At 40.1% G+C, this 26669-nt stretch overlaps 4 protein-coding genes across 5 annotated transcripts; 1 reads left to right on the top strand and 3 right to left on the bottom strand.

Annotated features, from left to right (window-relative positions):
• Positions 1-96: 96 nt before the first annotated feature.
• LOC121984024 (release factor glutamine methyltransferase-like) lies at positions 97-1733 on the bottom strand. Its single transcript, XM_042536779.1, has 3 exons — positions 837-1733; positions 517-762; positions 97-451 (listed from the first exon to the last, which is right to left on the bottom strand). Exons 1-3 carry the CDS (start codon positions 1527-1529, stop codon positions 320-322), a joined length of 1071 nt encoding a protein of 356 aa, XP_042392713.1. The 5' UTR covers positions 1530-1733; the 3' UTR covers positions 97-319.
• Positions 1734-15809: 14076 nt separating this feature from the next.
• LOC121984000 (disease resistance protein RPP8-like) lies at positions 15810-18909 on the bottom strand. Its single transcript, XM_042536745.1, has 2 exons — positions 18334-18909; positions 15810-18254 (listed from the first exon to the last, which is right to left on the bottom strand). Exons 1-2 carry the CDS (start codon positions 18804-18806, stop codon positions 16049-16051), a joined length of 2679 nt encoding a protein of 892 aa, XP_042392679.1. The 5' UTR covers positions 18807-18909; the 3' UTR covers positions 15810-16048.
• A 664-nt stretch (positions 18910-19573) lies between these two features.
• Positions 19574-21225, top strand: LOC121986472 (40S ribosomal protein S12-like). Its single transcript, XM_042540441.1, has 4 exons — positions 19574-19596; positions 20645-20881; positions 21069-21131; positions 21174-21225. The coding sequence occupies exons 1-4, from the start codon at positions 19574-19576 to the stop codon at positions 21223-21225; spliced, it is 375 nt and encodes a 124-aa protein (XP_042396375.1).
• A 398-nt stretch (positions 21226-21623) lies between these two features.
• Positions 21624-23824, bottom strand: LOC121984019 (protein kinase PINOID-like). 2 transcript variants are annotated; one of them, XM_042536770.1, is made up of 3 exons: positions 23413-23824; positions 22551-23184; positions 21624-22430 (listed from the first exon to the last, which is right to left on the bottom strand). In XM_042536770.1, exons 1-3 carry the CDS (start codon positions 23417-23419, stop codon positions 21737-21739), a joined length of 1335 nt encoding a protein of 444 aa, XP_042392704.1. In that variant the 5' UTR covers positions 23420-23824; the 3' UTR covers positions 21624-21736. The 2 variants fall into 2 exon arrangements, with proteins under 2 accessions (XP_042392704.1, XP_042392705.1); XM_042536771.1 differs by having other exon boundaries at positions 22551-23177; positions 23413-23819.
• Between the last annotated feature and the right edge of the window lie 2845 nt (positions 23825-26669).

Genomic DNA, 26669 nt, shown 5'->3' with positions numbered 1-26669 from the left:
CCACTCCAGAAGGTTCAAAGCTTCGACGGCAATAACGTGGGTGGATGGCCGGAGTACATTTAGACTTTCTACTTCTTCCGTGGACCCCACTCCAACGGCTTAATTTGGTATGTTTGAAATAAAAGCAGCGAGTTTTGTTGATTAAGAACATCAGCATTAAGATACGTGCTAAAATCTAATTAGTTTTTTTTTTAAAAAAAAACACAAATTAAATATCGAGATAGATTGATTCACAACGCTATTGGAACGACATCGATGATTATTCTATCAGGCTTCTTCTTCACGCAGTGCCGGAGGCTGCGAATTCGAAGAACTGCGCTCATCTGCGAAATCCAGTCACAAACCTCTCGATCCCTGCAAAGTCCGGCACGATCTTCACGCTGTGGAAGAGCTTCGCCCACCTCGTCGTCATCAAATTCGCAATTAACTTCGTTTGCTCGTCGCCATTCGTCTGCAATCAACTTGGGGAAATCAGCAATGCAGATGAGTTGCGATTAAAGGGAAGCATAAACTTGCCTCGAAAGCAAAGAAGCCACCGGATCTGAGTGCAGAAGCAGAGCCCTGGCACAGATGAAGGAGATGGTCCGTGCCATCTGCACCTCCGTCTAGGGCAAGCTCTGGCTCATGCTGACAAACTTCTGCTTGTAGACCGGGAATATTGCCACTGGGAATGTATGGAGGGTTGCTGACCAGACCTGTAAGTTTGCCTTCGACATCTCGCAGAGGTTCAAACCAGGAACCTTGCCTTAACTCAATTTTATCCTACATGAAAAGAAGAAGATGAAGAAGAAGAAGAAGACGAAGAATTGATGGATCGATAGAAGAATCAAACTAACCTTTAATCCATACCTCTCCACATTGAGCCTTGCTATCCCCAACGCAATAGGACTCAGATCCGTGGCGAAGACTCTCCCTCCCTCCCGCAACATCCTCCCAATTCCGACAGAAATGGCTCCGCTCCCGGTGCCCAGGTCGGCCCACAAGCCCTGCTCGAAGCCCTCCACCTCGGCGACCAGATCCACCACCATCTCCGTCTCCGGCCTCGGTATCAAAACCCCATCTTTCACCGCCAAGACCAAGTCCCGCCAGTGCTCGCACCCGACGATGTACTGAAGCGGCCGCCTCTCCTCGATCCTCTCCCTCCACAGGCGGTAGAGCTCCTCCAGCTCGACCCGGAGCCGGACCGCGCCGACGCCGGGGTCAGCTGCGGCATCCTCGAGCATCCACGCGAGTTCGCGGCGGAGGAGGTCTTCCCCTGGTCCTCCGTCGGAGCTGAGGCGGGGGGCGGCGGCGAGGGCGAGGGATTCGGCCCAGCGGCGGAAGTCGAGGAGGTCGGAGCGGGAGGCAGTGAAGGACAGGGGACGGAGGAAGAGCGGGTTTAGATGCTCGGCTGTGGGGGATGGCGGCGGCGGAGAGAAGGAAAGGGCGGTGGCAGCGGGCGGAGTAGAGGCGGAGAAACGGCGGCGGAGGGACGAAGCGAGGTTGGGTGGGAGAGGCGAGCAGATAGAGAATGGAAAGCGAAGCGTCATCTCCGCCGTCCAAATTGAACTCTTTCTTTAGTTCCGCTTAAAGATATGTATCCAATGCACATCCAACCGTTGATTTAATGAATTTCATTAAATCGACGGTGAAGATGTGCCTAATAGCTACTGTATAAACTGCTGTACCCTAAACCTCTGGAAGTGGTGCGCAGCTCTTCTTCATTCCTTTCTCGTCGTCGTCGGTGATATATCCGTTGCTTTCGATTACAACGAGCACAATGGCGTAAGCAATCTTGTTCCCAATTTTCATCGCCTCGTGCATTTTTTTTTTTCATCCGATGCATCTGTTAGGTAGAAGTTTGATGATAATTTCGTTACGATTTTGATGTGGGAAACAAGGTGGGTATGTGGACTTAATTAGAACATGTTCAATTAATCTTCTAGATCTCTAATCTTATTCTTTTCGCCAAAGTTCTTCTCTTTGACCATTAGCATGCGTTTTTTGAGTTTATACGTTGTGAATTTAAGGAATAGAAATGAGAGGGAAGTTAATAGAAAGAAGATGAAGAAGAGTATAAGGAGGAAGAAGATAAGCTGAAATGATTTTTGATTTGATACATTATTGTGAATAATTTAGATAATATTTATATATAGTTTACATCGGAGAGAATGATTGTCAGTCCTTTAATTGTAGCATAATTAATATGAGTAAATATTCGATAATATTTCCTTGATTAGAATGATCCTCAATCCCTTGATTGTAGCATATAGTTGTCTTATCTTTATAAGATTTTGGTGTGATTATTTCTTTCCTTATCATTCCCCCGCAAATGAAGCGGTGTAGCACACACCGTGAGTTTGTCACGTAAAAGAGCAAACCGGTGAGAAGAGAGGCACTTCGTTAGAACGTCAGCCAGTGAGTGAAGATATATTGGATGATGAGAGTCTTGCGGGCAACACGTTCACGAACAAAGTGAAAATCTATCTCTATATGCTTTGTATGAGTGTGAAAGATGGGATTGGCAGCGAGGAAAGTTGTGCCAATATGTTTTGTACGAGCGTGAAAGATGAGATTGGCAGTGAGGAAAGTTGCGCCAATGTTGTCACACCAAAGAACCAGAGGAGATAGCATAGACACTCGTTCACCTAATAAAGATTGAAGCCAATAGAGTTCTGCAGTAGCATGAGCTAGTCCCAATATTCGGACTCAGTACTGGATTGGGAAACATTTGTTTCTTTGAATTCCAGGAGATGATATTGTCACCAAGGAATATACAGTAGCTAGTGGTGGACCGACAATCATCGGGACAAGCAGCCCAATCAGTATCTGAGTATGCTGTCAGAGTGAGAGAGTTGTTGGGCGCAGCATGAGGCCATGACAAGGGTTGACGAAGATATCGGAGAATTCGTTTGACCGCGATACAGTGAGTCGTAGTGGGTTTATGCATAAATTGACAGGTTCGATTGACAGTAAATGTCAATTCAGGACGAGTGAGTGTCAAGTACTGTAAGGCGCCAACAATGCTCCGATATATATGAGGATCGGGAAGTGGGTCTCCATCATGTTGAGATAGAGAGGAACCTCCAGACATAGTTGTCAAAAGCGCAAAGCGCAAAAAAGTGCTTTAGGGTCTTGGGGCTTAAAGCACAAGGCGAAGCGCGGGCTTTACGGAAAAAAAACATAATAAACAAAAGGGATATTATATCTATTAAAAAAACTTTCAAAATGTCTTTGAAAATTCAAATAACCATAAATAAAATATTCTTTGATGAAGTTGCAGATTACTGAAAATTAAAAGTCTTTGAAAATATGATACATGAAATATCAAATATCAAATATCAAAATAATCATCTTCTTCATCTTCATTGTCCAAATCTATGTCATCAGCTCCATCGCTTGATTTGTATACATCAGTATCTTCTTCTTCAGTTTCATTATCAAGATTAATTTCTTCTTCATTACAAGACTAGTTTGAGCTGAAGACTGCTTTCTTTTTGCTAATGCAGATGATGATGTCCCTTTTGAAGAAGACGTATTTCGAGATCGAAAGTCATATGCACTTTCACCAACCCCAGATGCTTGTGCTACATCACTCCAACGCAAATCTTCACCTTCAAAGACAAAATCATTATCATTGTCTTTATCACTGTCATCCAATTTTCCCAACAACCATTCATTACTATCATCTATCTATGACAAAGTAATAGGATCGATCTTATCTCGCATGTCATATCTTCTTCTCAAAACTCTATTGTATTTGATATATACCAAATCATTCAATCGTTGTTGAGACAACCTATTTATTTTCTTAGAATGTATCTACAAAAAAAATAAAAAGTAAAAGGTTAAGTTCATAATATAAATTTTAATACGTATTAAAAAAAATCCAACTTACATGTTCAAAAACACTCCAATTACGTTCACAGTCTGAAGAAGAACATGTGAGGTTTAAAATCTTCATTGCAAATGTTTTTAATTCAGGCGTTGATGCACCATAAGAAGATCACCAATCAGCTTGAAAAACAAAAACATATAAATTATAAGATTAACTTTATTATCATCCAATATTAATATTGCATAATATATTATTTATAAATTTACCTGCCGATTTTAAAGTTCTTTGTCGGATAGCCATTGGCAAACCAAAAAGTCCTTCTGCTTTCCTGTATTTTTCCAATTGATTCGTGATCTTATCTTGTAAATCCTCACCTCTCACCAATCTAAATATGCACTTGTACAAACCCTCCATCACTTCTGTATCATTTTCTATATCAGGGTTTGAGTAAAAACACTCTGGATTCAAGAAATATCCGGCTGCGTGCAAAGGTCAATGCAGTTGAATGTTCCATCTTTTGTCAATGAATTCAAAAATGCTACGATATTTCTCTTCATTATTGTTAAATTACGCAGCGATAGCTTCTTTGGCCCTGCCCATTGCCTCATAAATATAACCCATAGGAGATCGTTTTTCACCGTCTACCAGCCGTAATACTTTCACCAATGGACCACCAACTTTTAATGCAAAAACCATATTTTTCCAAAAAGAAAGCATCAATATCACTTCTGCTACACGTTTTCCTGCGGCCTCTTTAGAAAATCGACTATTTGCCCACTTTTCAGATGTAAACATCTTTCTCAGATTTGCTTGTTGTACATGAAACCGCTTTAAAGTCAAAAAAACGGTTGTGAAACGTGTCTTTGCGGTTCCTACCATGTCTCTTTGTCCAGTAAACTTTCTCATCATGCTCAATACTTGTGGTCTGTTGTAAATATAACCATTCACCATCAATGTTCGTTCATGTAATTTTCTGAGATGAGGAATTTTGAATATATCCTCAAGCAATAAATCTAAACAATGAGCTGCACAGGGAGTCCAGTATAAGTGTGGAAATCAGTTTTCCAAAAGACGACCTAAAAAAACAAAAACATTTAATCAAAAAAAATAAAAATATAATTCAATTATTAATTGGAACTTGGAAATAACAGGCTAATATTTAACAAAAATTTAAAATATTACCTGCACTGACATTGCAGCTTGCATTATCTGTTACAATCTGAACCACATTTTTTTCTCCAATGCGATACACAAATTTAGAAAGCAACTCAAACATTTTGTCTACTGTGTGAGAATAGCCTGAAGCATCAACTGATTCGACAAATACACTTCCTTTGGGACCATTCACCAAAAAATTTATAAGAGTCCTACCCTTTTTATCTGTCCATCCATCTGCCATGATTGTGCACCCAAACTTAGCATGATCTTCTTCATGGGATTTGAGAAGTGAGTTCGTATTTGCCAACTCCTTCTTCAAATACTTAACCCTCACTTCATGATATGATGGAGGTTTCATCCCAGATCTAAATTGTTCAATAGCTTCAATACAAGGCTTAAAAGAATCATATTTAACAGTATTGAAGGGAATTCCAGCATCATACATCCATCTTGCAAATTTCTCAACTGCAATATCTCTTAACTTCTTTTTATTTTCATCAAATTGTCCTTTGCTTTTTGCACGTCTTTGTTTGACAATTTCATCGACATCTTTCATAAAATAAAGATTAATAGGCCCAGTTTGTTTACACTTTTTACCTTGGGTCGTAGGATGGTTGCTTGAATATGATATTGATCGTTTCCCTTTCACTTTAGTTTGATGATCATCTTCTTCATCTTCTTCCAAATCTTCCAAATTATCAACATCATCAGAATGAGGAATTTCATCCATTTGATTCTTCAAATTATTCTTTTTTTGCATAAACTCTCTAATTTCTTCTTTAACATGCTCGGGACATTTCGGACAAGCTTTCACATTTCTATTGCCCCCAACTAAATGTAACTTGTGTCGATAAATTCCACCGTTTGTTATTTTATCACAAAAAATACAACTGACAACATTTGGATTTTTAGGATCTGAACATGTTGCATAATTCCAAGCAATATCTTTTCGAGTGAATGAAATTGTTATATTTGACATGGTTAACTCAAGAATCAAGAGTCAAGAGCGCTGCAATTAGTAATAAACAATCAATAAGTAAAAAAAAATATAAAAGAGTAAAAAAATATCAAAATATAAATCTGATTTATACAAATTAATTACAATTTTTAATTTTAAATATATATATTTTTATATATTTAAATCTGATTTATATGTATTAATAAAATTTATTAGATTTTTTTTTATTTTACATATATTTTTTATATATTTAAATGATAAAATCTGATGTATATGTGCTAATAATATTTATTAGATTTTTATTATATATATATATATATATATATATATATATATATATATATATATATATTATATATTTAAATCTGATTTATATGTATTAATAGAATTTATTAGTTTTTTTATTTTAAATATATTTTTTATATGTTTAAATAATTAAATCTGATTTATAATTAATAAAGTTTATTAGATTTTTTTTAAAATATTATGTTTAAAATTTAAATAATTAAATCTAGTTAAAATTAATAAGATTATTAGATTTTTTAAATATTTTTGATACATTTAATTAAAATTTAAATAATTAAATCTGATTTAGAAATTAGAATTAATAATATTTATTAGATTTTTGTTTATTTTAAATAATTTGTATATATTTAAATCTGATTATATAAATTAATGCAATTTATTAAGTTTTTTAAAATTTTAATTTATTTTTTTATATCTTTAAATTTAATTTATAAGAATTAATAAACTTTATCAATTTTATTATATTTTAAATTTTGTTTATATATTTAAATTTGATTTAATAAAATCAAACTTTTTCTCCTTTCACCGTTTCACGTGAGTCGCGACCACGGCCATCGCGATGCTCGCGACACCATCAGAGCCGTCGCCGGAGGCCACCGATGTCGCCGGAGGCGTCGCGGGAAGCCTCCGGCGTCGGAGAACTCCCGCGACGCCGCTAGAGGCGTCGGGTCCCTCCCGTAACGCCGCTGGAGGCGTCGGGGTCGTCTCGCAACGCCGCTGGAGGCGTCGGAGGCCTCCCGCGACGCCTCTGACACCACCGGAGGCATCACGCGATGCCGTCGGAGGCGATCGCAGAATGTCCAGGATGCTTCAAACTGAATTTAAGTAACAGAAATTGAAAACTTACTTGCAGGCGCCGCGTGAAAAAGCAGCAGCACACGTGAAGAAGCAGCCACGACAGATTCGTCTAGTTGCAACAGCGGCAGACGCAACGAACACCAGCGGGAGACGAAGAGACAGGTTTAAAGAGATTAATTAGGGCTTTAAATAAAATTTAAAACAAAAAAGGAATCTTTTAGGGTCGCTGTGCTTCGCTCGCTTCTGTGCGAACGCTCGCACTTCTTAAACCTGTTGCGCTTCCAAGTTCTCGGAAGCGCAAGGGCTGTGCCTCGCTTCGCTTTGCACTTAAGCGAGCGAAGCGAGCGCTTTTGATAACTATGCTCCAGAAATAGGGTTGTTGAGTGGTTTAGCCTGATGCATGTTTGTTTGAGAGAGAATGTCATTAATATATTTGGACTGGCATAGGAAGAGGTCAGTTGCTGTGCGAGTAGCCTCAATACCAAGGAAGTAGTGTAGCTCGCCCAAATCCTTGAGAGGAAAAGAGGTGTCTAGATGAGTAGTTGTAGATGAAATAAAGGAGGAAGAGCTGCTGGTAAAGATGATGTCATCCACATAAACCAAGAGGTTTGTCGTGATTTGTGCAGAGTGAAAGAGGAAGAGCGACGTATCTGACCTGGACTCAGTAAACCCTAGTGAGTAAGGAAGCACGTAGGGTGGCATGCCATGCTCGAGGGACCTGCTTGAGACCGTAGATGGCTTTGTGTAGTCGGCAGACATGGTCAGGTTGGTCAGGATGACTAAAGAGGTTGAGTCATATAAACCTCCTCATGAAGAGTACCATGAAAAGCGTTGCTGACATCTAGATGGTGTATGGGTCATCCATGGGTGATGGAGACAGAGAGAATAGTCCGGATGGTTGTGGATTTGACAATCGGACTAAATGTCTCTGCATAGTCAATACCAGGTTGTTGGTGAAAGCCTTTAGCAACAAGACGAGCTTTGTACCTGTCAATAGAATCATCTGCTTTGCGTTTAATTTTGAATACCTATTTGCATCCCACGATATTTTGGTGAGTTGAGCGTAGAACTAGTGACCATATGTGGTTCTGAAGAAGGGCATTGTATTCAGATGTCATAGAAGACCGTCAAGCTGGGTCTTTGTTGGCAGTGGTGAAGTAGGTGGGTTCTAGGGAGTCAGTCTTGACTAGATGACCACCTCGAGTCTTAACACGAGTGCACATAGGATGAACAGAGCAAGCAAGAGCTCGAAGTGGAGACCCGTGAGGTAGAGAAGAGTCATCTGGAGTTGAGTTAGGTGGAGCCAATGAGGAGATAGACGCATTGATATCGGGATCCACCGAGGATGGCAATTCACTAAAATTGGGAAGATCAGTGACTGGACATTGTGGTGCACTTTGTGATCCTGAAGGAGATTGTGCAGCAACCTGTAGATCAGGAGGAACAGATACTAGAAAAGGGGAGGAGATAACCTGATAAGGCGGTGATGATGATGATGCAATGAAAGGAAAACTCATCTCGTCGAATTGAACATGACGAGAGATGAATATCCATCCTGTTAACATATGAAGGCACTTATAACCCTTATAAGAAGAGCTATACTCAAGAAATACACATTTGACTGAGCGGAAGTCAAACTTATGTTGGTTGTATGATCGTGTAAGCATGCACACCGAAACACTTTAATAAAGTTGTAGTTTGGTGATTAATCAAATAATACCTCAAACGGAGATCTTCGAGCAAGAACTGGCGTAGGTAGATGATTGATAAGGTAGGTAGCAGTCAAGAAGGCTCCATCCCATTAGCAGAGGGGCATAGATGCATGAGCAAGCATGACGAGACATGTCTCTGTGAGGTGTTAAATTTTATGTTCGACAATGCCATTTTGTTCGCTGGTATGAGGACATGACAGCCGATGCTGAATACCATGAAGTGCAGTCAAGTTACTGAGAGATTAAAACTCACCTCCCCAATCAGTTTATAATCTTTTGATTCGACAATTGAACTAAATCTCAACCAAAGCTTTGAATTGAGTAAAAATGTGAATCACATCTGACTTGTGTTTGATAGGATATAGCCAAGTGTAGTGACTGAAATCATCAACAAAGTGTACAAAATAGCGATAGTCAAATTTAGAGAGTATTGGGGCAGGTTCTCAAACATCAGAGTGAATCAAATCTAAAGGTGCAGTAGATCTAGTCATAGATAGTTCAAAAGGCAGTTTACGGACCTTGCCTAAATGACATGCATCATAAGAAGAAACAGTCTTATTGTCTAACACAGACAACTGAAAATGCAAAATAATATAAGAGGCCATGGTTGTGGATGGATGGCCTAAGCCTTGATGCCAGATGGTAGTGGAGCACCGTGTACCAACAAAGGCTTGTTTGTGGGGCACGCTGTGCTGATGAAGACAATAAAGCCCGCCTTTAAGAAATCCCCGAAGGAGTTCCATCTTTGTATACTGGTCCTTTACAACACAATATGTTAGCAATAATTTCATATGACGTTGTTTATGCACCATTAACAAATTGGTACAAGTGATACCCCTTTAGCATAGGGAGTATCTGTGATTTCCACAGCACGTAGTTATTCTGGTCGAGCTTTGTTGATACGGTTTGGCCAGAGAGGAGGGTTTGCTATGTCGCCATACAAAATTGAAATTTGGCAGTTTCCCTTACGCGCTCTAATACCAAGAAAGAAGATGAAGATGAGTATAAGGAGGAATAAGATAAGCTAAAATGGTTTCTTGATTCGATACATTATTGTGAATAATTTAGATAATATTTATACATAGTTTACTTCGAAAAGAATGATTCTCTATCCCTTGATTGTAGCATAATTAATATGAGTAAATATTCGATAATATTTCCGTGATTAGAATGATTCTCAATCCCTTGATTGTAGCATGTGATTACCTTATCTTTATGAGATTTTGGTGTGATTATTTCTTTCCTTATCATTAATAAACTAATTGAAAGAAGTAAAGGATTAGTCACGTTTAACCTTTACCTATAGATATTATATGAAGGTGTGTGTAACTTGTTTCTCTTAATGATGACCTTGGCCTCTTCCTTGATATGAATGACTCAAAATCATTGATTTGCTATTGTAGACAAGTAGGAAGATAGAATATTTGGAATGTAAACCATAACATATCATATTTGCTGATATGCACTTAAATGTGCTTTGGTTATGATAAGAGTAAATTTTGATTTATTCCTCTGCCAACTTTCTGTTGGAATGTTACTGGTGTGAAAGTTCAAAGAGTTTTCCTGAGCTGATTGGTTGTAAGCACTAACAAATTTGAAAACAAGAGGTTCTTGGACGTTGATGTTATTTGAAATCAGTTGGAGATTTTTTTTTTTAATCTTAAAAATGACTATGCAAATAAAAAAAAAACTTGTGGCATTAGAATTACAACTTTTAGAATGGTAAGTTGTGTTGATGCAACTTTCTCAATTTAAAAGGAATGATTTAAACAATTTAATTCATCCAAAAATCATGACAGTTTGTTTAATTTCTTGATATGCCAAGTCAAGCTTTTTGGTGTACTATTGTTTGAATTATTTAACTGGGAGTCCAGTCATAGTATTAACCGATTACATGGGCAAAAAATAGTGGAGATGATAAAAGTAGGAGAAAGTACCGAAGATAGCCACATAATAGTTTTTCTAAGCAATCATCACAAATATACAAAAATAGAGGAGAGATGAGTGATTAGTTTATCCCTTAAATGTGCAGCCTATCATATCCCCTCTTTACCCTGCAATTGTCAAGGTGTGGTATCCTTCTTACAGAGAACCTCAAAAGGTGAGCACAATTGTTGAGGTGATTTTTTTTTTTTTTTGGGTAGGGTACATCTAGGAGTTATTGCTAGTTAAGTTTGCATTTGCTAACCTTATTTCATTGGTTGAGAGGCTTGCTTTTACTCAAGCAAACATCAGAACATCCACAATGGGAATATTTGGAGAGAATATTTTTTCAAATATTTTCAAATCCCAAATCTTCACCACTAGAAGGGGTGGAGATTGGGATATTAGAGCTTTCACAATAAGAGCAAACATTTCTCCTAAATATTTGTGATCCCTATGTCTATATCATCAATTAAATATCTCACTCCTCAAATGTTCCAAATTCTACAATCAAATATTCTACAAACTAAATTTTTATAATCCCCACTCATCAAATATTCCACTCCCAAATATCTAAAATTTCACAATCAAATATCTCATCAACTAAATATTCATGGGTCTCATTTTCATTTTATTAATTTACATCTAATTTTACATTTAAATAAAATTAATTATATTTTTCAATTGAAGGGGAGTCTTGGCGCAACAGTAAAATTATTGTCATGTGACTAAAAGGTCATGAGTTCGAATCCTAGAAACAGTCTCTTACAAAAAAGCAAGGTAAAGCTGCGTACAATGGATCTTTTCCCGAGACCCCGCATAACGGGAGCTTTGTGCACCGGGCTGCCCTTTTTTTATATATATATTGGACTATATAGGATGTATAAATTTAAAACAAAATAGAACAATATACAAATACAAATGTTTCATAAATTTGAAATTGAAATAATTAAATATTTCATAGATGATATGTTTTCCAGATGTGTTCAACTAAATCATGATGAAATTAATGATGCACCTAAATATCAAGTAACTCAGAAGTTTTTGAATGTATTCAGCAAATTTGATGGTTGAGCCCTAATTCGTTGTGATAGTATCTTGTTCTTCGCGATTCCAAATCGATATTGTATTACTTTTGTCTTCCACAATCATGTTGTGTAAAATAATACATGTATACATGATTTCATTGCATTTATCCATGAACCAATGTCGCCTAGACCTCTTATAATTGTCCAACAAGCTTGGTGCACCGCAAATGGCTGCTCGACATTTTTCTTGCAGCCTCCTATCTTTCTTTATATTTCATTCTTTTCGGATTTGGGGCAAGAAAAACTCTTGATGAAAGTGGTTCATTTCGAATATATACCATATGTTAGGTAGTACCCTTTTGTATATTGTGTACTATTTACAATAAAATTAACTTGATCTTCTTCTTTATGTACTTTCATAATAATTTTGCATAAATTTAGTCACTCTAAGTTGATTGTGCACTATCATCATGAATAACACTTCACCGGGATTTGATGTTGTACGGCTCATTGATATCTAGACACTACGGATGGTTTGCAGTGGTCGGTAGGTAAATGGATGGTGCTTGAAGAAGATGACTCATCTTCGGATGTTGAACTTGAGACAAATATTGAGATCTGATCAGGCAGCTTTAGCTATTGCAGTCCAATAGCTTTCGCAACTTACAAGATTAAACATGTTCCTTGGGTTGAAATACATTGATTGAACTAGGAAGTCAAGATCTGATGAAACTGCATTTAAATCTATCTGTTTTTGCAAATACAGTGCAGAAATTAATCTTCCAAGTTCAACATATTTGGTAGAAGAGATTGAAGTTCTATAGCAACTGTAATCAAGATTCAACACATTTTAATTATGGCCAATTCTTTCTAGGTGGATTAGTTGAAATACAGAATATTGTTCATGGAGTTTCTCATTGATTTATGAATAAAGTATTAGAAAATCTGATATGATCGAAGTAAATAATTCAGCACTAGTTTTATCTTTGCCAAGATAATTTGATGGATTGAATTGTATGACTTATTAATTTATTTAGTTAGAATTTTATACTAGAAATAATTCAAATAGGAATAAAACCTATTTTTAATCAGGATTCATATAACAAATCAAATATAATTAACTAACAATGATAAATTGGTTGTTTATTGTCTTCTAGAAAAATTGATGTGGCAATAGAGGATAAGGTGGTGTTTGTTTTGTATTGGAGGAATAAGAATTGGAATGAGTTTGATAGTAGACTGGAAAGGGAATGAGTATCATTATTTCGATATAGTATGTAGTTAGTTTGATATTTTGGAATGAGAATAAACTAAAATTCCAAAAATGCCTTTGAAGATCACCATCCGTCCACATCTTCCTCTTTTAAAAATGTCCTCTCATCTCTCAAAAAATGTCCTCTACGTCCACATCCTCGACTATTTTGGCGTTGAGAAACTTCACAAGATTACTATCTTGGCCAAATTGTGACCTTGAAGACCACCATCTACACGACGAATATATCGTCTGATTGGTTAGAAGTTGCATACTCCTAAACCAAACGCCACCTAAGATTAGTTGATCTTGTTAGTTGCTTGTGGATCATTTTTCTATTGATTTCATTGTGATCATAGATTAGTTTCATATCCTTTGTTAAGATCTTGGTTAGGTGCGTAGGTTTTCATTAATTGCAATTGTTCACTTGACTTGATCTTAGGATTTAGTTGAAACCCCAAAACCCCACTGAAACTTTGTCTAGAAATTGATATTCACCATCATGTTCTTCGAGAGACATCCGGGTCATGCCTCTATGCTATAGTAGTGTAGCGGAGTTTGGTAATTAAATTGCAACCGTAGCATGACACAGAAAACGATTATTAGTTTGCAAGTTGCTTTAGGAAAGTTCTGGCATGTTCCCCTTCAGTTATTGAGTCTATAATTGGTTTTAGAATTGAAAAATTCATTGTGCTTAGAATCATGTGATTTGGTCGCTCCCCATTTTCAAATTCAGCCGTATGCTCCGTAGTGGTAGCACTAGTCATTGACTTTAGTCAAACTGACCAATCAATTAAAAAATATTATGTGCTTGACTTCAAGGCCAGTAGTCGATTGTTATAGAACAACAATCTATTGATGGTTGTAGTCGAACCGACCAATCGATTAAAAACTCTTCTGTGTCAGAACATTTGACCCATAGTCAATTGATGTTTGACATCAGTCAATTGCTAGAAGCAATCAAACTCACTAGTCCATTCGCAGACCTTGTGTACGCAACTTTGGCCATAGCAGTTGATTGACATTGTATGGCAGTTAATTGATGCAATTTGTCAAGTGCTCTGATCGATTATGAAACCTTTTGTGCCCGAGTTTACGCACAACAGTCGATTGCAAGGTCACAGCAATCAAATGATGTTTATGCAGTTTTTCCTTTTCAGATTAAACGTGTCGGTTATCCTCAAAAACAGCAGCAATTGCCGCTGTTTTTCGTGTTCTTTGCTAAAAGACATGAGAAACTCAATAACAATGATGCAGTTTGTCCTTTTCAGATTACATGCGACGGTTATCCTCAAAAACATCAGCAATTACCACTGTTCTTTGCGAAAAAAAACAAGAAACTCGATAACAAAGTCTATCCTAACTTTATCACTATAAGATTGATGAAACGGCCTGTTTGATACCACTTGATGAATGTTTTCTAAATATGAATTTTAAACCGTATGAACTAAAAAAAAATAGAAAACACACAAATAAAGACGATGAAGGTGAGTCACCTAAGTACAAAAGAGGCATTTTTCATATCTGCATTGCCTTGAAATTATCACCTTGATGTTTTTTTTCCCGTTTTGCATTATATCAAACCATACAATTTGCCTTTGTCCTCCTGAATTGAATTGGTTTCTATTCGATCCAAAGTGTGATCTTATGTACTTTTTTTTAATGGTTTGATCGATTTATCTAGTGGAATTTGCCATACCACACGGATTAGTGAGATCTTTTGGTCAGTCTCGGATTGATATCTTTTTGCAGCTTCAAATATCTCTGTATTAACATGAAAATCATTATGTTTGCATTGTAAATTTTATGCTACTAGATGAAAAAGTGCTAAATTCTCAAACCGTTTTGTGTTTGCTTTGAATAGGTACTCTTATTGCCTCATTCAACAATTTTTGAGGATTCTGAACTGTTTTCATTGGCAGGAAACATAAGACAAGAAGAGGAGATTGCTGGAGGCAAGACTAAGGAACCGTAAACTCTTGGCTGAAGTCAGGTATTACATTTTGTTTCAACATGAATCGTCCGTGGTTGAATTATTTTTTATCTGTTTCAGAAAGATAATTTCCTGGTTTGAATGTCACATCCTAGATTTTGAGAAGAAAACTTGAGACCTTTTGCAAACCATATCATCAAAGAAACTACAACTTGAAACTCCAGTCATCAAACCTCCTACAGAAAAGAAACCCAAAGTATCTGAAGTTGCACGCACAACAAGTAACTACAACTTGTATGCAAATGCATCTCGGTATCAATTTAAAAAGAGGTCTCAGAAAAAGCCAGCCAAATCCATAAGGGCGATTATGTGTGCTCTTAAAAAGCATTATTCTTGTAGTGGTTCATCCCAAGGGAAGTCTCCTCTCAAAACATGATGACAATGGAAGCTACAAATGCTATCACTTCTACAACTCTTGGTGCGAATGAAGTATCCTTTAAGGTATTGTCACCGTACCCAACAACTTACACAGTTTCATCTTTTGTCGACTTGCAATATTAAGTCAGTTATTAATTTCAGTTGGAGCAGTATCACATGCAAATGTAGAGACTCAAAAGAGTGCCTATGACTGGAGGCGGCTCAAATGACAAGTTAGCAATTTGTAGAGATCTTGGAAACAGCTCAAAGCAGATTAGTAAGAGAGAACTCTCATGGAGAGACCCACTGGTGTTGAAGGCTTGAAGGCTTGATGCGAATTTTGTCTTGCAAGAGTTGACACAAAATAGAACTCTTTTCTCAGTTGTCATTAGCTCATGCAAGATGAGATGGAGAGGACATCTGTTTTACTGTCACTAAGTGGTTCGTCCATGTTCATCTAAAGATATCTCGTGAAGAAGTGAGTTTGCCTATCTGTAATCTAAATGGTACCATTTGAATTCATTCAGTTTGATTTATAAATGAATTATGTTCTAACACACGGTATCACCGAGCAAGTGATAGATATCTTGGCTTACCTCAGCCCAAGAATCACAGATATAACATAAAACAAGCTTACATTATCTTGACTTGTCTGCGACCAAGTAAGAGTACCTTCAGCTTCTTGCATGACTTGTTTGTCCTGATTAATTTTTTGGGTGTCGTCAGATATTGTCATCGTCTTTCATTCAATTTACTTCAATGCAAGGAACATGCTTGATCTTGTGATAATCTTCTCCAGTATGTTTGTCGACCCTTCTCTCTATGATTTCCATTCCGCTTATTTCAATTTGTTTGAGCTCAGTCAATCTTACAAGTCCCTCTGGTAGCATTCTCATGTTTTTGCAGTCCCAAAGTCTTAGGTCCCGAAGGAGAGGCATTGCTCCCTCTCCCACTTCCCACTGCTCCATGGTGCTCAATCTATACAGCACGATCTCTTGGAGACGAGGAAACCCTCCCTTTGGAAACACCAAAACTCTTCCTACAAATGCATCAATACGCAATTCAAGAGTCTGAAGGTTTGCAAGAGATGCCAGCATCGCAATATCTTCATCCTTTTCCAACCTTGTTTGCCAAATAGCGAGACAGATAAGGTTGGAAAATATACTGGAATTTTCTGCATCTATGTGAATCCTTGCAGGCCTTACCCATGGTCCTCTCAAATACAGAATCTGAAGATGACGGCAACAAGATGCAGTTAGGAGGACGCTCACCGGCAACGATTCCCCAAACAATGTCAACATCTCGAGCCGGGAAAGGTTCTGGATTGCATTGGCTAAAGCATCCCCATCAGAGCTTGACATGTTCTTCAAATGCAGTCTTCGAAGATTTCTCAGCTTCTCCAGCACACCACCATCACATATCCATGGACCACTTGAAATATTCACAAGTGTCTGAATGTCCTCCGGGCAGTATGTTGCTTTAGGCATGCTCGTGTTCTCGTTATTGAGGAATACATGTCTCAGTGTTCTGATTTTCCAAAATGCATCCGGCAAATGTTGAATCTTAGTCACTCGTATATCGAAAGTCTGCAAGTGGATGAGGTTTCCAATGGATGAAGGCAGCTCCTCCAATTTTGACTGGCTCAAATTTAGATACCTTAACAGGATCAAGTCCCCAATCTCCTTTGGTATGTGTTCAATAGGCAGTTTCTGAATATCCAAGATTCTGAGGAACTTCGCTCCGGCGATGGCAGCTGCCAGCGGTCTCTGAAAACCTTCATTCAGACAAACTACAAGTGACCGTAGTTTAGTGGTAGAGCAGTTCGATGAGATATGGTCATTGACATTTTCGGTGACACTGAGTCGCCGTAAAGCTCTTGGATCGTCTTCACCTATATCATCTATGGACCTGAAGAAGTGAAGCTCACGAGCTTCATGACGTGCTAGATCAAGAAGAAGATCATGAATGCGAACTTCCTGTGCATAAAGCTGACTCACTCTTTCCATTTGTAACATGGACCTGTCGATCAAATCCATCAAATATGCCTCGGCGAGGTCCTCCATTGTTTGATCCACTTTGTCCTTGGTTTGTATGAAACCCTCAGCGATCCATAAAAGTATTATCCTCTCTGCACTGATACTATAATCCTCAGGAAACGCTGCAAAATAGAGGAAGCAAGGCTTCAAATGATGCGGAAGATCATGATAACTGAGAGCTAATATTCTGAGGATTTGGTCTTCTCCTTCTCTGAATTCATAAGAAATATACTCCAGCTTTTTCCTCCATTCACTAGCTTGATTTGTACCTCTCAAAATTCCTCCAAGCACCACAATGGCAAGAGGCAGTCCTTTAGTTTTTTTGAAGATATCTACCTTGAATTGCTCCAACTCCGGCGGGCAGCACGCTGTGCGGAAAGCTTTCCTGCAGAACAAATTCCAGCTCTCTTCCGCATTCCAAACTTTCAGCTTGTGTGGAGGAACATCTGCAACGTTCGCAACGTTCATCTTGCGTGTGGTCAGCAACACTCTGGATCCAGTCGATTCTTTTGGGAAAGCTGCTTTAATGGCGTTCCAAGCTGCCACCTCCCAAATATCATCCATCACGACTAGGTACCTTCTTCCGTCGCTCAAGTGCTCCCACAACTTTTCCTTCATCTCTAGTTCTTCCATACCTTTTTCTTCCCCATCCTTGAAGTCGAACACTTGCTTGACAATGCTGCGCAAGAGTTCTTGAACCTCGTACTTCTGCGACACGAACACCCATGCCTTGCGCTGGAAATAGTTTTTGACATCTGTGCTCCTGTAGATCTTATTCGCCAGCGTTGTCTTGCCCAAACCACCAGGACCGACGACCGAAAGGACAACGCGAGATGTTGAACTAACGTCGAACAGCTGCCTTTTGATGTCTTTCATATCTTCGTCAAATCCGACAATGTCTTCTTCTAGTTCAAATCTGTAGATGTCAAAATTAATGCGAGATCAACTTCGAAAGATCCAACAAAATTGACCACGAAGATGCTAGAATTATTTACCTTCGAGCAAGCGTTGCGCTGGCTGCAGAGGAGGAGGAGGAGGAGGAGGAGGAGCCTAATTGGATGCCAAGTTGCGATGCTTGTTTGCATACATCTTGAAATCTGGCATGGATGTCCTGCAGGCGGCTCGCGAGCCTATGGCGAGTGCGGATCCGGGAGGGGAAGGCGGCGATGCATCGGAGACGGCTCTTCCGGCTGCCGTTGGCTGAAGCGCGGCCTAGCCGCGTCGCGTATTCGTCCACCAGGTCCTCCATCTCGAACGCCAAGTTCCGGATCTGCCTCATCCACTCCTGCAGAGAGTGGCTCTGCTCGTGTCTGGGCTTCTGGTCGGCATCCCTGAGAAAGGATTGAATCAGTGCCAGTGTTTCCGTCAGCGACTTGACCTCTCCGTCCACGTTCAGGAGGCCGACGACCTCGCTGGAAGCAAGCTCGCCCAGCTTCCCCAGCACCAAGTTCACCGCCGTGTACGCCATCTCGGCTTCTATGAAAGTCAACGGACCAAACCAGTAGGTAACTTACGACGGATGACCTACTCGACAATCCACGAGATCTCAAACAGTCAGCGATAAATCTTCATTCATAAAGCCAGTGCTGAATTATTTACTATCAGATTTTCTCATACTTCATTCATAAATCAGTGAGAAACTCCATGAGCAATATCCTAAGAATTGGCCATAATTAAAATGTGTTGAATCTTTATTACAGGTGCTATAGAACTCAAAGTCACGGTGAGGTGATCAGATTGTACATATTTGGATGAACTAGCTCTCAAGAATAAGACCCCTAATATAATCCCAAATGAATCTAAATTTGATCGGAATTACAGGATACAGTTCCTTCTTATGAATAAAACTCCCAGCCTAGAGCCGGTTGGCCCAGCACTGGTTGGATTTATGGAACTTAACTCCCGCCTCTCAGTATTTCTCATAAGTCAGACTTTTAGTATAATCCCGAGTGGGCACATGACCAACTGGAGCTATGGGTTTAACTCTTCATGCTTTATGAGCCTAGCTCTTAGCATATAGCTGCCAAGTCTAGAGCTGGTCAGATCTCTAGATCGTAACTCCTCATTTCTATAAGATAACTCTCAGTATATAGTTAGTCAGTCAAAAGTGCCCGTCGAACCTTTCGAAACTTAACTCCTCATGCCTTAAGGACAAGTCTCACCGTATATGATTGGTTGGCCAAAAAGTCGACTGTACATTTAGAGTTCAACTCCTCAAGGGCCAACCCCTCGCATATGGCGGATAAGCTTAAGAGTTCGTAGGACTTATGAGGCTCATCTCCCCCATCTCTTATAAACAAAGTTCTCAGCATATACCCTATATACCCACCTAGCCCCAGAATTGATCGAGTCTTCTTTAGGAGATAATATTATCAGGGAATCATAATAAACCTATCATAAAATAACAATTATTCATAAGAGAATAACAATTAGTCTGATATGTACATGTAATGGAACCTTCCTCTGCCCGATGCATCTGTTAGGTAGAAGTTTCATGATAATTTGGTCATATGATTTGTCTACGATTTCCTTATGATTTTGATGTCAGAAGCAAGGTGTGTTTTGGGACTTAGTTAGAGCATGTACAAATAGTCTTCTAGATCGCTAATCTTACTCTTTTTGCCAAAGCTCTTCTATCTGACTGTTAGCATGCATTTTTGAGTGTATACATTATGAATTTGAGGAATTAGGTAATTGGTAGAATAGAAAAGAGAATAAAGGATTAGTTATGTAGCACCTTTACCTATAGATATTATATGAAGGTGAGTATCAGTGTAACTTGTTTCTCCCATGAATAATGACCTTGGCCTCTTCCTTGATATGGATGACTCATTATTGATTTGCTATTGTAGACAAGTAGGAAGATGGAATATTTTGAATGTATTGGTTATGGTAGAGTAAATTTTGATTTATTCCTCTCTGCCAACTTTTTTTGTTGGAATGTTACTTGTGTGAAAGTTCAAAGAGTTTTTCTGAGATGATTGGTTGTAAGCACTAACAAATTTGAAAATTAGTTGGAGATTTTTTTTAATCTTAAAAATGACTATGCAAAAAAAAAAAATGGCATTAAGATTACAACTTTCAGAATGTTAAGTTGTGTTGATGCAATTTCCCTGATTTAAAAGGCATGGTTTAGACAATTTAATTCATCCAAAAATCATGACAGTTTGTTTAATTTCTTGTTGTGCCATGTCAACCTTTTTGGTCTACTATTGTTAGAATTATTTAGCTGGGAGTCCAGCCATAGTATTATTTAGCTGGCCTCTTCCTTTTAAGTATGCTCTTAATCCTTTTTTGATTTGGCAGTGAAGATGCTGTTGCCGAATCTGCTCCAATTCTTGGTGAGCCCATGGATTTAATGACAGCTTTGCAACTGGTGTTGAAGAAGTCATTGGCCCATGATGGACTTGTTCGTGGACTTCATGAGGGTGCAAATGCAATCGAGAAGCATGCTGCTCAGCTTTGCATTCTAGCTGAGGGCTGCGACCAAGCTGACTATGCAAACTGGTTAAGGCACTGTGCAGGGAACATAACTTGCACTTGGTAATTGTGCCAAGTGCCAAAACTCTTGGCGAGTGGGCTGGGGTGTGTTGATTTACTCTGCCTTTTCGCCATCTCTTTTTCTATAATATATCTTCGTTTTTATTCCTCTTACTCGCTAAGAATTGAGATTATATATCCTGACCGTTTGATTGCTTCATCTTCTAAATAGCAACTACTGTTTATGCAGCTTTGCAAGAATCAAGATCGATTCAGAGGGCAAAGCAAGGAAAAGTGGTGGGATGCTCGAATTGTAATTTGCTGCTTACCTGCATTCCATTTTCATTTCTGGCAGGATTATGGTTAAGAATCTGATGATTATCTTCTTCGTGTTGACTTTGAGATAAATTAACGACGACGTTGAGAACAAGCGAATACATCTTTTGTCACAAGGAATATGTCAAGTCACATTAACTATTGAAGTTTTATTCAACTTTGTGGTTAAGTGTTATGAGAAATTACTATGATATGGGAAGAAGCTGTTGGTGATTTAGACGCTCATTTATTACTATGATATGGGCCGAATGCTCATTAGTTTTTGGTTTTTTTTTTGTCATCACCCGAACCGAATCATCCTCGACCATTTTTCTTCCTCTAAAATTCGTACACTTTTGTAGTGCTCCAACACGCTCGGAATCCAAACTCCAAAGTCAACTCCAGGAGACCATTAAAAAAAACCAAACTGAACCGGCCTCGTTTGACTATCTTCGATTAAACCACAACCGACGATCGTTAACTGGCCAAATTTAAAACTTGCACGATAAAATATTATTCTATATATGTCTGATTAATGCACTTAATTATCTATACATTGCTATTTGCTACAGCTTGGCTAACAAAATACAACAGCGGTTCGGTTCAAAAGTAATCGAACCGTACGGGTTCGTTGGGTTCGGTTCGAGCCTGGCCGGGCACCGTCGGGGGGCGGTTCGTGCGAAGCAGTGCCCATTTGAGGCCCTTGAAGAAGCGGTGGGCCTTGACGTCAGCCGCGCCCCGTCGCGATCCCAGGCGCGCCGCCGGGTCCTTCGCGAGCAGGCGGCTGATGAGGTCCCTCGCGGAGGCGTCAGAGGGGCCGGTCGCCGGCGGAGGGAAGGCCAGCGGCTGTTTCACGATGTTGCGGAGCGTCGCCTCGTTTGTGGCCCCCGCGAAGGGGGTGCGGCCGTAGAGCAGCTCGTAGAGGAGGATGCCGTAGGCCCACCAGTCTACGGCGCTGCCGTGGGGCCCGCCGGAGGCAACCTCGGGCGCGATGTACTCGTGCGTGCCGACGAAGGAGCACGAGCGGGCACCCACCGGCTCCGCCACGAACCATGCGGGCCGGGGAGGCGGCGACGTCCGCCCGCCTCGGAAGGGGAGGCAGGAGGGCTCGACGCAGCGGTCGCCGGTGAGGGACTCAAGGGTAGGGGAGGCGGTGGATTCGTGCGAGAGGTCGAAGTCGGAAAGCATGATGTGGCCGTCGCCGCGAATGAGGATGTTCTCGGGCTTGAGGTCGCGGTAGACGATTCCGAGCATGTGGAGGTATTCGAGCGCCATCAGCACCTCCGCCGCATAGAACCTGCCGACGTAACCAAGCAGAAAGATGCGGTTTTGATCTCAAATGGACGGCGAGAACACCAAAGCTCAAACAAACTGAAAGAAAAGATTCAATTTTGTGTTGTAAAGTTGAATCACAGACCTGGTGGCGGCGACGGAGAAGCGGAGGCGAGGCTGGCGGTGGCGGAGGGTGTGTAGATCGCCGCCGCTGCAATACTCCATCACCACGCAAGAGTAATGGGGGGAAGCGTCGAAGTCAGCGAAGAGAGTAGGGAGGAAGGGGTGGTCGAGGACGCGCAAAATCCTCTTCTCCGTGGCCGCCCTCTCCTGCTTCTTCTTCTTCTCCAGCTCCAGCTTGTCGACCACCTTCATGGCGTACGCGCACGGCGACGCGTCGTCGTTGAGGCAGCAGAGGTAGACGGTCCCTATGTCACCGCTCCCGATGCGTCGGACCAGCTTGAAGTCTCGGTGGCCGAGGACTCCGTCCCCCGTGACAGAGGAGCCCCGCGACCGAATGGCCGCCCACGCGGGGTCAGACCCGCGGTGGGGTTTGGAGGGTAGCCTCGACGGAGCGCAGAGGACCTCGCCGGAGGGAATGTCGTGAGCGGCCAGTGTTAAGGAGGCGTTGAAGGAGAGGCGCGCAAAGCTACTCCGGCTGTCATCGCCGCTACTACTCATCGAGCTCTCGCTCGAATTCGAAACCTCCATTCCGCTCTCACCGTCGGAATCCGGCGCCAAATCTAACATTTTTTGCTTCAACCCTTCAAATCTGCACTCTTTAAATAGCCAACATTAGCGAACAACACAATCGAAGACGACGACGACAAAAAATCCAATCTTTTTAATTTCCAACGCCAGAACAGAGCATCGCAAGAGAAGAGACATCACTCAGACAAAAAGGAACAAAAAAAAGACACTTTTTTCTTTTTGAATCTTTCTCCGGAATCAAACCGGACAGAGCTCCACCGAAAGCGATCCTCTCGTCAACAAACGAGGCGACTCACCGAACATTGAATTCAACAAAGCAGCAGCAAAGCGAAGAGAAGCGATGCTATTCCCTCCCGCTCTTCTCCATCAGTATTTAGTCCAAGTCAAAACAGGAACCAAAGGAAAGAACCAAAACAGTCCCTTCAATCTCCGTCACATCCGATGCATTCGGCACCGACTGCAGCATCCAAATCCAGCTCCGATTCCTGCCGCAAGAAACAGCAAACAACAGTTGTTCTTGGCGGAAAAAGGGGGCAGAGGGGGGGAGGAGCTGCAGCAGTCGCAAAGCCGAGGGAGGGGGTATCACGTTACTCGCCACGCGGATCCACTGTCGCTGGACCTATGCGCGTCCATGGTATTTATACGGGACGGCCACCCCAACAGCTCATCAAGATTCAAGAAGCAAGCTAGCAGCACCTGCGTTGCGTTTGCGTGTTTCCGGCGACAACTCTAACCGCAGGTGAGAGTAAGTCTCTGATCACCTACGAACCCAAAGGTCGCCTCCTCACTTGCCTCCCACGTGATATTCCTCCGTTGACTTATTTCCCTTCCCGTGAGCCGCAGCTGACAGCATGCGGTAAATAAATAAATAAATTTTTTTTTTGATGAATTAAATAATTTTATGGAAAAATAAAAATAAAAATAAAAATAAAATGGGTAGGGTTGATGGAAGACAAGTCCAGAATAATTGCATCGAACCAGATCAGAGATGTACTAAAAGTAAGATATCGTATGATATGCCGAACCACGACAAACTTTATTCACATGTTTAATCACAACAATAAAAATAAAAAATAATAATAATAAAATCAATTTTAATTTCTGGTGGACATTTAGCATTTTACCTCCCGAATATATGATATATTCGAATTATGTAGGGGACCAAATGCATGGCGGAAATAACATTAAACATTTGGGTGATTAGCACATAATGTCCCTTTTAAGCTGTAAATCCAATGTCCCCCGGAGGTACACCAGGTGGGTCCCGCTAGTGATGGGCACAACTCGTCGCAGAGATGCTTGTTGGTTGGTTTACCTGGGCTAGCATCATGCTGTATAAGAGGAAGATTAAACATGTATTTTTATTTATTTATTTTAGAAAAAATGACGAATTAATTCAAATAATGAGTTTTTAGTTTGGGGAATTAGGTTGGAGGTGAGCTTAATGGCACGTGATGTGTCGTCATCACTTTAGCAAGATTTTTGCCTGGCTTAAGGGTCCTTTTCTTCTTTTCGACGTCAAATCCGTCATTAATGAGCACAGAAACAAAAAAAGGAAAGAAGATCTATATTTGTATGGATTTTAAATTTAATTTATTTAAGTTTGATTTATTTAAATATTATTTAACTCGACTATATTTATTTAATTGTCTACCATTTTTATATTTTGAATTTATTTAAATAGTGATTTAGTTTCGATAATATAAATTTATTTTACTATTTTATAAATTTTTCTAATTTATTAAGTGTTTTATTAATGAAAATCGTTTGTTTATAAATATTATTCATGAATATTGTTCACGAATATTATTTATGAATATTAATAAGCTAAACATATATGTATTTGAGTTTGTTTGTTTAGTTTAACGAGTTATTCAAGTTTATTCAATTAATTGATCTTTTGTGTATAGAACAAACATAAATAAGTTCATATCAAGTCGAATATCAAATTTGTTCATGAAAGTTTGATTCATTTACAACCCTAAATGCAGTAGTGAATCCAGGAATTCAAGTATGGAGGGGCGATTTTTATACGGAATAAGGGGTGGTATCCTTTATCTCCACCGGTGGAATCCCATAATACTAAGGGTTCCACCACCGATAAGAGGGTGGAGGGGGGAGCATCGTCGTCGATGCCCCCCCCCCCCCGCTGGATCCGCCTCTGCCTAAATGGTTCATTCACAAACTAAATATTTCATATAGGAGCTCGATGTCGTCCTTCTTGTGTTCGAATTTCTTTTTATTTGAATGGTTTCTATGTCGATATATCAATTATAGTAAAAAAGTTATTACACTCGCTTAGACGTCCCTTATAATATGTCCTCAAGTTATATGAAGAAAGATAAATTATAGAATTAGCTTAAATGTCGATATATCAATACACATTAGTAATCCAAGCGTCAATATGATCGGCATGACCCCCTTATGATCAAATCAGTCATAATAAGTTAAGAAAAAAAAGGAAATGGAAAACACGAATAAGAGTCGAAAAACTTACCTTCAGTGACCACCTGTCGTTATCCACGTGGGCCACCACATTTGCCTACGAATTATGAGGGATATGGAGTCGTGTAAGACGTTAGAGATTGTAGGATTGAAAAGCGCTAGAGGAGAGGAGGGGGGAGGAGGTGAATAGTGCTCGTGGTTTTCACGTTCGTTTTTAAATAATCGATTAAAAATACACAGCGGAATAATAAAACTCAAACGCAAACACTAAGATTTTACTTGGCTCAGAGTCTGTGGCGACTCCTACTCCTAGACCCGCACGTAAGAGTCTTTTGGTGGACAATTACTATAAATTCACAGAATTACAAGTATAATGATTAAATGCAATAATGGAAATTATACCGACAACTAAGAATAGAGAATTTAAAACTTCCAGTCATCAGAGTCGAGTTACGGCATATACAAGCTAGGCGCAGTCGAAATATTGCTAAAATCAAGTCTTGGTATGGTTTCTGCTCAAACCAGCCATATACAAGCTGTTGAGGGTGCCTCCCATCCCCATGCGAGGCGCCTCCAATCAAGACTTTTATTCTGAATCTATAGCGTCGATAAACTCCGCAACACCCGCTGCTTATCCACCCCAATGCGCTTGCAAGCTCCATGGAGGGTGCCCTCCATCCAGCGTCCAAGGCGCCTCCAGCAGCCTTGGAAGACGCCTTCTGCCCTGCTGCACGGATTCTTTGACTAATTCACCTGAGGCGCCTCCAAGCTCCATGGAGGGCGATTCATCCGAGGCTTCTCTTTTGCAACTCCCTTCCTGCAAGGCATATTAGTCCACAAACAAAGTATATCATACAAAACAAAGTTAGCACAATAAAATACAAATAATATAAGTATTTGACAGTCATCGGACTGTCCGGTTCAGACTTCAGATTTCCTCCGGAAATCCTAGGTCGAACCGACGCCTACTATTCCCTCATTGGGGAATGCGTCCTGACCTACTCTACTAAGGAGAGTTTACCTGTTGACAGATCGGACCTCCAGACCGACTGAACTTTCTGCCTAAGGTTACCACCCCTAGGACCTAGGGTTACCACCTCCTGGGGTT

This window comes from Zingiber officinale, chromosome 5B (assembly GCF_018446385.1).
Source record: "Zingiber officinale cultivar Zhangliang chromosome 5B, Zo_v1.1, whole genome shotgun sequence".
NCBI classification, from domain to species: Eukaryota; Viridiplantae; Streptophyta; class Magnoliopsida; order Zingiberales; family Zingiberaceae; genus Zingiber; species Zingiber officinale.
Note: the sequence above shows the minus strand (reverse complement) of the source record. Positions and strands in the feature narration are given on the sequence as shown.

Coding starts and splice junctions, on each gene's coding strand:
- LOC121986472 (XM_042540441.1), top strand. CDS start 19,574: ATGGCGGATAAGCTTAAGAGTTC. Junction 19,597..20,644: donor GCGGATAAGCTTAAGAGTTC/GTAGGACTTATG, acceptor TTGATTTGGCAG/TGAAGATGCTGTTGCCGAAT. Junction 20,882..21,068: donor GGGAACATAACTTGCACTTG/GTAATTGTGCCA, acceptor CTGTTTATGCAG/CTTTGCAAGAATCAAGATCG.
- LOC121984019 (XM_042536770.1), bottom strand. Junction 22,431..22,550: donor TTCTCCGTCGCCGCCACCAG/GTCTGTGATTCA, acceptor TTACGTCGGCAG/GTTCTATGCGGCGGAGGTGC.
- LOC121984000 (XM_042536745.1), bottom strand. CDS start 18,806: ATGGCGTACACGGCGGTGAACTTGGTGCTGGGGAAGCTGGGCGAGCTT. Junction 18,255..18,333: donor AGCGCAACGCTTGCTCGAAG/GTAAATAATTCT, acceptor TGACATCTACAG/ATTTGAACTAGAAGAAGACA.
- LOC121984024 (XM_042536779.1), bottom strand. CDS start 1,529: ATGACGCTTCGCTTTCCATTCTCTATCTGCTCGCCTCTCCCACCCAAC. Junction 763..836: donor TGGAGAGGTATGGATTAAAG/GTTAGTTTGATT, acceptor CTTTTCATGTAG/GATAAAATTGAGTTAAGGCA. Junction 452..516: donor GTGGCTTCTTTGCTTTCGAG/GCAAGTTTATGC, acceptor AGTTGATTGCAG/ACGAATGGCGACGAGCAAAC.